The sequence below is a fragment of the Sarcophilus harrisii genome, chromosome 1, assembly GCF_902635505.1.
Source record: "Sarcophilus harrisii chromosome 1, mSarHar1.11, whole genome shotgun sequence".
In the NCBI taxonomy this organism is placed as follows: Eukaryota; Metazoa; Chordata; class Mammalia; order Dasyuromorphia; family Dasyuridae; genus Sarcophilus; species Sarcophilus harrisii.
In genome coordinates this window covers 197439-208407 of record NC_045426.1, presented here as the reverse complement: position 1 = coordinate 208407, position 10969 = coordinate 197439, and the positions used below count along the sequence as shown (strand labels likewise).

At 38.4% G+C, this 10969-nt stretch overlaps 1 protein-coding gene across 1 annotated transcript; it reads left to right on the top strand.

Annotated features, from left to right (window-relative positions):
- Positions 1-390: 390 nt before the first annotated feature.
- LOC116421482 (zinc finger protein 525-like) lies at positions 391-8266 on the top strand. Its single transcript, XM_031951174.1, has 2 exons — positions 391-1240; positions 6843-8266. The coding sequence occupies exons 1-2, from the start codon at positions 1168-1170 to the stop codon at positions 7826-7828; spliced, it is 1059 nt and encodes a 352-aa protein (XP_031807034.1). The 5' UTR covers positions 391-1167; the 3' UTR covers positions 7829-8266.
- Positions 8267-10969: the final 2703 nt, after the last annotated feature.

Below are 10969 nucleotides of genomic sequence, written 5' to 3'. Positions count from 1 at the left end.
AAAGGGGATGACCTTTGGGCAAATCCCTTCTCCGTATTTCAGTTTCCTCCTGCAAGTTGAAAAAGGGGGTTGGACTTTTTAATTCCAAAGTGTTTTCCAGCTCTACATCTTATATCTTTTGATGGTTTAGGAGATGGTAACTTTCAAGGATGTGGCTGTGCACTTTACCCAGGAGGAGTGGAGCCTCTTGGATCATTCTCAGAAGGAGTTGTACAAGGAGGTCATGCTGGAGAATGCCAAGAATCTGCTCTCCTTGGGTAAGGATGCTTCCCCTGATAATTCCAAGTCTACAGTGAAAGGGAATATCTTCAATCCCCAGTATGCAGAGTTTTTGCTTGGGTTTGTTTTTTTTTTTTGGGGGGGGTGGGGGAGGGAGAAGGTTATTAGGAAAGGGAAAGTGTTGGTCTTTGCATTGTTGGGTAGGACCCTAAGGGTGTCTTATGTTGCTCCTGAAGTTCTCTCTTACCAGATCTGAACAGATTCATGTCAAAGATCAAATCAGAATGGAAGCATCTCAACCATGGAAGTAATCTCAGATTTCATTTAACCTTTATCTGGACTCAAATTTTGCCTTCCAATTGCTCAGGCAGCTTTTCTTTACAACCCATTCCTCTATAGAATGTCTCTAGTATTTGGAATATTCATCTTTTAAACAGTCATCAATTTGTAGCCCAAAGCACTTTGTTGTCTCTAGTATAGCGTGTTTCTTCTTAATATTCCCTGCAATTCCAGCACAAATGGTGAGAAAGAAATGGAAAGGAGTAAGCATTTCTTTTCAAATACTATTTTCCAGGTTCTGTGGCATGACATTTCTTTAAAATACAGCAACAACAATATTGTTTAAGTAAAACTTCCAGCAGATAACTTTTTTTGACTATTCTAAATATCTTAATTAACAATAAAGAACAAAAGAGGAAAGATTCTATTTATATCCAGAGAAAGGGAGGAGGAGGGTTTGGCTCTTTTTCAGAACAAGTAGGACAACAGGATAACGTGACACTTCCTATTTGGAGTTACTTGCTTTATAAGCACTACTAGGTAAGTACAGACTGATTTGTGTGAACATGATGGGGTGAATCTCACAATGGAGAAGCAAATTACAAACTTCTCTCCGTCTTCATCCCTAACTGATTTCCATACCCAGGATTTCCAGTTCCCAGAGAAGATATGATCTTTTATTTTAACCAAAGGGAAGCACCATGGATGCTGGCCCAAGAAGGCCTGAGGAGCTGCCCTCCAGGTGAGTGAGATGGAAGCAACTGTATGTGAATTGTGGTTACAAGAGACTTTTAGAAGTTACTAAGAAATAACTGATAGGTTTAGGGGAGAAAGACCAGTATTGGAATTCTTTTTCAGATATTTTTTGACAGTACCTTCCTGTGTCACTGAATCTCAGTTTCCCATCTATAAAATAAGTGGGTTGTGCTCTGTGGCTCTGTAGATTCCTTCCAATGATTATTTATGACCCTATAAAATGTTTGGAATTGGATCAAAGGAATTCTACTGAAAGTACCAAAAGGAATTAAGTTTTCCAAGATGAGCCAATTCCTAGAATTTCAAGTCAGCAAAGATTTAAGAGCCTGTAGCATGCCAGGAACAACAAGAGATATAAAGGTCATCCCTTGCTTTCCTGGAGGCCACAGATTGGCAGGGCAGACACTGTACAAACAACTATGTAGAAACCGGCCATGAGCCACATAAAGGGGATAAATTTAGTGCCTCATTTAATCATTTATTAGTGAAGATAATAATGTTTAATGAAGGAGAGAACAACTGGGGAAGGAATAGTCAAAATGGAGTCAAATGACTAGCATTTTACAAATGACTATTGTGCATCATGTACTGTGCTGTCTTATTTTGTCCTCATGAGAACCCTAGGATTAGGTGGAATTTTTATGCTCATTTTACAGAAAAAGACACTGAGACAAATAGGGGTCCTGCAAATTGACTAGCTCACTTATGAAGTGGGATTAAAAATCAGGTCTTCACGATTAAAAGCTCTATCCACTGTACAGCTAACTGCATTCTGATTTATTTATTTGTTTATTTCTGTTGTAGTTGGGGTTAAGTGACTTGCCCAGGGTCACATAGCCAGGACGTATTAAGTTTCAGAGACCACATTTGAACTCAAGTCCTCCTGACTGCATTCTGATTTTGAACCAAATATGAGGAAAATGCTCACACATGTATGAGATCAAAAATAGGAGGAAAATTGGACAAGCTCTCATTCTTTAAACTAACCAGTGAAAAGGAATTCTTGATTACAGTTTAAAAGATTTACATTTCTAATGGCTCATGACAAACATGTCATTATTTGACAAATGTACTTGAGGGACAATTTCAAATAATACTTTATTATGTTTTATAATATTCATTTAGTCACAACTATGTGCAATGGATATAAGACTTCCTTTCCCAAATTAATCAGAGACATCTTCAGATACAAAGAGGAAGCATTTATTTAGTCCCTGCAGGGAAAGGCCCAGCATTCCCAGGAGTCATCTATATTCTGCCATGTGCTAGACCTGAGCAGCAGGAACTAGAACAGCCTGTTAATGAGGAAAAGACCCAAGATTTGCATTGCATAGTATCTGCTTCCTGTGGGTCATGTCACTTCCTGTAACTTCACTAACTTTTTATTTTTTAAATAACTTTTATTGACAGAACCCATGCCAGGGTAATTTTTTACATTATCCCTTGCACTCACTTCTGTTCCGATTTTTCCCCTCCCTCCCTCCACCCCCTCCCCCAGATGGCAAGCAGTCCTATACATGTTAAATAAGTTACAGTAGATCTTAGATACAATATATGTGTGCAGAACCGAACAGTTTTCTTGTTGCTCAGGGAGAATTGGATTTAGAAAGTATAAATAACCTGGGAAGAAGAACAAAAATGCAAGTAGTTTACATTCATTTCCTAGTGTTCTTTCTTTGGATGTAGCTGCTTCTGTTCATCTTTGATCAATTGAAACTGAGCTAGATCTTCTCATTGTCAAAGAAATCCACTTCCATCAGAATACATCCTCATACAGTATCATTGTTGAGGTATATAATGATCTCCTGGTTCTGCTCATTTCACTCAGCATCAGTTCATGTAAGGCTCGCCAATCCTCTCCGTATTCATCGTGCTGGTTGTTTCTTACAGAACAATAATATTCCATAACATTCATATGCCACAATTTACTCAACCATTCTCCAATTGATTGGCATCCATTCATTTTCCAGCTTCTAGCCACTACAAACAGGGCTGCCACAAACATTTTGGCACATACAGGTCCCTTTCCCTTCTTTAGTATCTCTTTGGGGTATAAGCCCAGTAGAAACACTGCTGGATCAAAGGGTATGCACAGTTTGATAACTTTTTGAACATAGTTCCAAATTGCTCTCCAGAATGGCTGGATGTGTTCACAATTCCACCAACAATGTATCGGTGTCCCTGTTTTCCCACATCCCCTCCAACATTCCACGTTATCTTTCCCTGTCATTCTAGCCAATCTGACAGGTGGGTAGTGGTATCTCAGAGTTGTCTTAATTTGTATTTCTCTGATTAATAATGACTTGGAGCATCTTTTCATATGCCTAGAAGTAGTTTCAATTTCTTTGTCTGAGAGTTATCTGTTTATATCCTTTGACCATTTATCAATTGGAGAATGGCTTGATTTCTTATAAATTAGAGTCAATTCTCTATATATTTTGGAAATGAGTCCTTTATCAGAACCTTTGACTATAAAAATGTTTTCCCAGTTTATTGTTTCCCTTCTAATCTTGCCTGCATTAGTTTTGTTTGTACAAAAACTTTTCAATTTGATATAATCAAAATTTTCTATTTTGTAGTCAATAGTGATCTCTAGTTCTTTGATCATAAATTCCTTCCTCTTCCACAGGTCTGAGAGGTAAACTATCCTATGCTCTTCCAATTTATTTATAATCTCATTCTTTATGCCTAGGTCATGAACCCATTTTGACCTTATCTTGGTGTACGGTGTTAAGTGTGGGTCTATGCCTAATTTCTGCCATGCTAATTTCCAATTTTCCCAGCAATTTTTGTCAAATGGTGCATTCTTATCCCAAAAACTGGGGTCTTTGGGTTTGTCAAACACTAGGTAATTAAAGTTGGCTGTTTTGTCCTTTGAACCTAACCTATTCCATTGATCAACTAGTCTATTTCTTAGCCAATACCAGATGGTTTTAGTAACCGCTGCTTTATAATATAATTTTAGATCTGGTACAGAACCTAACCTATTCCATTGATCAACTAGTTTTTTCATTAATTCCCTTGAAATTCTTGACCTTTTGTTTTTCTATATGAACTTTGTTGTTATTTTTTCTAGGTCATCAAAATAGTTTTTGGGAAGTCTGATTGGTATAGCGCTAAATAAATAGATTAGATTAGGTAGTATTGTCATCTTTATTATATTTGCTCACCCAATCGAAGAGCATTTAATATTTTCCCAGTTGGTTATATCAGACTTAATTTGTGTGGAAAGTGTTTTGTAGTTTGGCTCATAAAGTTTCTGATTTCCCCTTGGCAGATAGATTCCTAAATATTTTATACTATCAGTAGTTACTTTAAATGAAATTTCTCTTTGTAATGCTGACTGTTGGATTTTGTTAGTGATATATAAGAATGTTGATGACTTATGTGGGTTTATTTTATAACCAGCAACTTTGCTAAAGTTGTGGATTATTTCTAATAACTTTTTAGTAGAATCTCTGGGGTTCTCTAAGTATACCATCATATCATCAGCAAAGAGTGATAATTTGGTTTCCTTCTTGGCTATTCTTATTCCTTTAATCTCTTTCTCAGCTCTTATTGCCAAAGCTAGCATTTCTAATACAATATTAAATAGTAACGGTGATAGTGGTCAACCTTGTTTCACTCCTGATCTTATTGGGAAGTAACTTCACAAACTTAATGTGACTTTCTGCATCCCAGGGTTCAAGGACTGGGAATAGGGATCATGTGACTTCATCTCATCCAATCTGTCCCTTTCACAACCTTTAAAAGGGTACAATATAGAAAGGTTGTGGTCTCTCATGATGTTTTCATAATCTGTACTATCTCTGCCCCCTGGCCCTGGGTTTCAGGTAGCCTGTCAGCACTGCTACAAGAATGAAAGTTCAGGTAACATCTTGCTCAGGTGATTAGAGATTTGATGAGATGAGGTTGCTAGGTAACCCACTAGTCAGAGAATTATTCTGGCCCAGTGAGAGACCTAGAGGGTCTTTGCATTCTTGTGGCCATTTGTCCATGAAAGTCCTACCTACCTGGAATGTTGGAAAACGTTTTATGTCAAGTTGAGAAACCAGAGGAATATGTTGCACTTAGAACTGATTAGAGTTTGATATAATCACTGCACAATCCCTAAAACAGTGTATTCCTGATCATGATAGATTGAAATCGCTGCAGAAAGAGAGCTCTTTAGGACCATTATATACTTCAACAACAATACTATATGATGACCAGTTCTGATGGACCTGGCCATCCTCAGCAATGAGATCAACCAAATCATTTCCAATGGAGCAGTAATGAACTGAACCAGCTACGCCCAGAGAAAGAACTCTGGGAGATGACTAAAAACCATTACATTGAATTCCCAATCCCTATATTTATGCCCACCTGCATTTTTGATTTCCTTCACAAGCTAATTGTACAATATTTCAGAGTCTGATTCTTTTTGAACAGCAAAATAACGTTTTGGTCATGTATACTTATTGTGTATCTAATTTATATTTTAATATATTTAACAACTAGTGGTCATCCTGCCATCTGGGGGAGGGGGTGGGGAGTAAGAGGTGAAAAATTGGAACAAGAGGTTTGGCAATTGTTAATGCTGTAAAGTTACCCATACGTATAACTTGTAAATAAAAGGCTATTTATAATCAAATCTGACAATGATTTACCACTTACAGTGCCATTAACCAATTTGTGGGTCAAATCCCTTGGATTGCTCTCTCAATCCTTCAAGGAGATTGTAAATTTCTAAAAGGGAGAGAGTTGTAATAGTGGAGCATGCCCTGCCCTTCCATACTACAAGATGATGAACTTCATTTTCTGTATGAGACACATTTTCAAATATTTATAATTTCACCCATTTCTTATAATTGTGCTTGTTCCAAGGATATGCAGGGGTCTTATAATGATACATTTTTCTAAAACAAATGAGCAGTAGCTGTCTCAAAAAAAAAAAAGTAATGGGTCAGAACAAAATCACTTTTCCCTCAGATAAACAAAAGCACAGTGTTAACATTCTGAACGTGACCTCAAATCATGTAACAGAAAAAAAAATGAAATGGAAAATGCTCACAAAGGAAACTGGTTACGCTTATTGGTAGGATTCTCATGAAATAATTATTTAATATTTAGTATATATGCATCTAATGACCTGTCTATGAAGAAAGAATTGAAAGTGATGATAATGAATTGGAAAGGGAAAAATGGAGAGTGGAGTTAATTTGTCAGATATTGTAGGCAGAGCATGCCCATTCAAAGGTATGGATTCTAGTCTGAGCTGCTGGGATTTGGTCAAGTCACTCAGCCATTCTGAACTGATAATCTGAGTTGTATTTAAAATAAGAATGAAGGCACTTTCTTTGTTGTCACAGATTTATCGTGGGAATCCAATGTTATTGTGCATGAAGCTCTTTAGAAATTCAGTCATCCTTGGAATGAAACTAATGGCATTTTAAAATGATTGGTTATGTCCAATTTAGGTTTTTCTCTTTGCCTGGGAAAATAGAAATAATTGAGTTTCTGTTCTGCTGATGGAGGGAAGGGGATATAAAAATATATGTTCCTATATCATGTCTGTATTTGTTTTATTCTTTGTTGTTGTGTTTCAGAAGATGCAATTGGACTCGAAATGAAGGAAACTACTGCACACCCAAGCCTTTCTGTAGTGGAAAGTCACAAGCAAAGATTCATAAGTGATGGTCCCTGTGACTTGCCCTGGAGAGAAATTTGCGTGATGCGTGATATCATCAACTCTGGAGAGAATCAAGGTGGAATAGCTTTTAGAGAAAAGAGAGCTCTTGCTAGATATCAGGGAGTCCACACTGTAGAGAAACTCTATGAATGTAAGCAGTGTGGAAAGGCTTTTACAAAAAAGGGCAATGTTATTGTACATCAGAGAATCCACACTGGAGAGAAACCTTATGAATGTTACCAGTGTGGAAAGGCCTTTAGACATAAGACTACTTTTACTGTACATCAGAGAATTCATACTGAAGAGAAACCATATGCATGTTACCAATGTGGAAAGGCCTTTAAATACAAGACAAATCTTACTACACATCAGAGAATTCACACTGGAGAGAAACCTTATGAATGTAGCCAATGTGGAAAGGCCTTTAGGCAAATAGGAGCTCTTACTGCACATCAGACAATCCACACTAGAGAGAAACCATATGAATGTAACCAGTGTGGAAAGACTTTTACAAGAAATGGGACTCTTACTGCACATCAGAGAATCCACACTGGAGAGAAACCTTATGAATGTAAGCAGTGTGGAGAGACTTTTGGGTATAAGCAAAGTCTTATTGTACATCAGAAAATTCACACAGGTGAGAAACCTTGTAAATGTAACCAATGTGCAAAGGTCTTTAGATATAAGACTAATTTTAGTGCACATCAGAGTATCCACACTGGAGAGAAACCTTATGAATGTAAGCAGTGTGGAGAGACTTTTGAGTATAAGCAAAGTCTTATTGTACATCAGAAAATTCACACGGGAGAGAAACCTTATAAATGTAACCAATGTGAAAAGGCCTTTAGCTACAGGGGAGGTCGTACTAGACATCAGAGAATACACACTGGAGAGAAAGCTTAGGAGTATAACCAGTGTGGAGAGACTAAAAAATTCAAAGGTCATCTCCTGCTCTCCTGGAGGCCCTAGACTGGCAGGGCAGACACTACACCAAAAGCCATGTAGAAAACCACCACAAGCCAGATGAAGTGGATAAATTTAGTGCCTCACTAAATCATTTGTTAGTGAGGATAACAGTGGTTAATGAAGAAGAGAACGACTGGGAAGGACATAGCCAAAATGGAATCAAATGACTACCATTTCTATAGCACCTACTGTATATCATACACTTTGCTCTTTCATTTTATCCTCATGAGAACCCTAGAATTAAGTGTGATGGTTATGCTCATTTTACAGTATAAGAAACTTAGGCAAATAGGGGTCCTGGAAATTGACTAGTCAGTTTATGAGGTGGGATTAAAGCTCAGGTTCTCATGATTAAAAGCTGTATCCACTGTACCACTAACTGCATTCTGATTTATTTATTTATTTTTGGTGGGGCAATTGGAGTTAAATGACTTGCCCAGGGTCACAAAAATAGCAAGTGTGAAATATTTGAGACTGGATTTGAACTCCCATCTTCCTGACTGCATTCTGATTCTGAAATAAATATGAGGAAAATGCTCATACATGTATGAGGTTGAAAATCCGAGGAGAATTGGACAAGATTCCATTTATTAGTCCCTGCAGGGAGAGGCCCAGAACACCTAGGAGACATCCCAGATCCTACCATGTGCTCTACCTGATCAGCAGGAAGTAGAATACCCTCTTAAATAGGAAAAATCCCATGCTTTTTCATTGGATATTGGATAGCATCTGCTTCCTGAGGGTCATGTCAATTCCTGTAAGTTCACTAACTTAATGTGACTTCCTGCATCCCAGGGTTCAAAGTCTGGGAATAGGGATCAAGTAACTTTGACTCAAACTGAGAAAACTTCATCTAATCAGTCCCTTTCACAACCTTTGAAAGGATAGAAGTCTTCAGATTTAATTTTGTTTTTTCTACCACTGGTAAAGTCGCTGTACTCCCACTGAAACCCTACTGAATGACCAACCCATGTAGCCAACCAATTCCTTTGAGAAACTGCCAGACAGAAGAAATGTAACATAAACAGAGGATAAGTTCCAATTAAAACACAACCTTACAGATTTCAATGAGTGGCACATGAAGGTCTGTTTTTCTAGCAAGGTTGTGGACTCCAATGATAATTTCATGATCTCTACTGTCCCTGCCTCCTGGCCCTGAGTTTCAGGTAGCCTGCCAGCTCTGCTGCAAGAATGAAAGTTCAGGAAACATTTTGTTCAGGTGATTAGAGATTTGATGAGATGGGGTTGCTAGGTAACCTAGGAGTTAGAGAATTATTCTGGCCCAGTAGAGAGTGCCCCAGAGAGTCTTTGCATGTTTGTGGCCATTTGTCCATGAAAATCCAACCTTCCTGGAAAGTTGGAAACACTTTCATGTCGAGAAACCAGAGGAATATATTGCACTTAGAATTGGTCAGAGTTTGATGCAACCACTGCACAATCCCCCTAAACAGTGTATTCCTGATCATGATAGATTGAAATGGCTGCAGAAAGAAAGTTCTTGAGGTGGAAATGTGCACATTCATGTCTGAGAGGAAAACTAATCAAATCTGACAATGATTTACCACTTAAAGGGCCACTAACAAATTTTTGGATCAAATCCCTTGCATCATTGTCACAATCCTTTAAGGGGATTGTGAACTTCTAAAAGGGAGAGAGTTTCAATACAAGACAATACTTTGTTTCGATTTGATACAATAGCAAGTTATTTGGGCGGCCCCACATGGCAGTATATACTTAGCACATATGGAGTGTTGCTTTGGTTACACATGGATATGAGGGCATAAACAGGAGCCACCTGCTAAGTGCTTTCTGGGTGTTATAGGAGCTAGTGGCTGCTGGGGATCTCATTCTCACCAGCAGAATAAATCCCTTCATCTGAGAAGTTGATAACACTACAAGGAGACTGAGGCAGTTGCATTCTCTGTTTCCTCTTCCCTCTTGCCTCCCATTTATTTCATTCCCAATTCACTAACAACTTCTGCCTCAGTAAAGGCTGATTTGCAATTCCTTCAGGTGTGTATCATTCACAGCTGTGGGGGCTTTGGGAGAACCAACCCACTCCTAATAGTTCAGCTTCCTTTAGCCCTTTACAGGCTTTCTGGGTTTCAAACTAAGGCGTAGTCCCTAACACAGACCAGTGAGTGGTGCAAGGATTTTCAAAAGAATGTGCAAGCTGGAACCCTTCTCCTAGTCAAGAGGCAAAGCTTTACTGTAAGTAACTTCCTTACAAAGTGGGCTGGAATTCTAAGGGAATTCAGCAGAGAAACAGGTAAGGAGAATCATTTATCCAGCTTTCAATCAAAGATATGCTAATTCTATGGCTCTCCTGTAGGAAGGACTGGTTCTTGGTAGATCAGGTCATTACTGAGGAGATTATCAGTCTGCTGTGAATTCAGGAGTGGTCTTTTTCACTATTGTCTCAGGAGTTTGATCTGTGCGAGTTTCCTGAGACCTCCTCTGACTAAGGAGGGGTCAGAATTAGACGGGTTGGGTTTAGGAGTTTCCTGAGGCAGAAAATCTAGCATCACTGACTTATTGCTAGAACAAACGTCCTCTTCCCCCCAATCAGGGGGCTGATTATTACATCAATACCAGATCTGAAACTTGTATCAACCTCTGTGACCACAAGGTGTGGATAAATTGTAGAGCATCCACAGGAAGGAAGCCAGCATGGGGCAGGCTCTATGTTTATGATTCTAGATTTGGCCTGCTTCATTCCTCTTTCAGAATTCTGATATGTTCTGACACAGAACTTGGCACTATTCACCATGGCACATAAAATTCCCTGAGGATTTCCATTTCTAGTTTAAGTAAAAACCTGGTAATTTAAGCGCCTAGAAGAGACCACAGGATCAGTGTGGTCTAATCCCACTAATTTCAGTTATTTATTTTAAATATATATTTACTGAAGTTTTTTGTGTTTATGTCATATTCTCCTCTTCCGATCTTTCCGCTAGGCTAAATTCTCTCATAAAAAAAACACAAGTTAAGCAAAAACATTGGATACAGTACCTGCATCTGACGGTATAAGTAGTGTTCTGCTGCTGAACATATAGATAGGATCCCTATTTCTCCTCA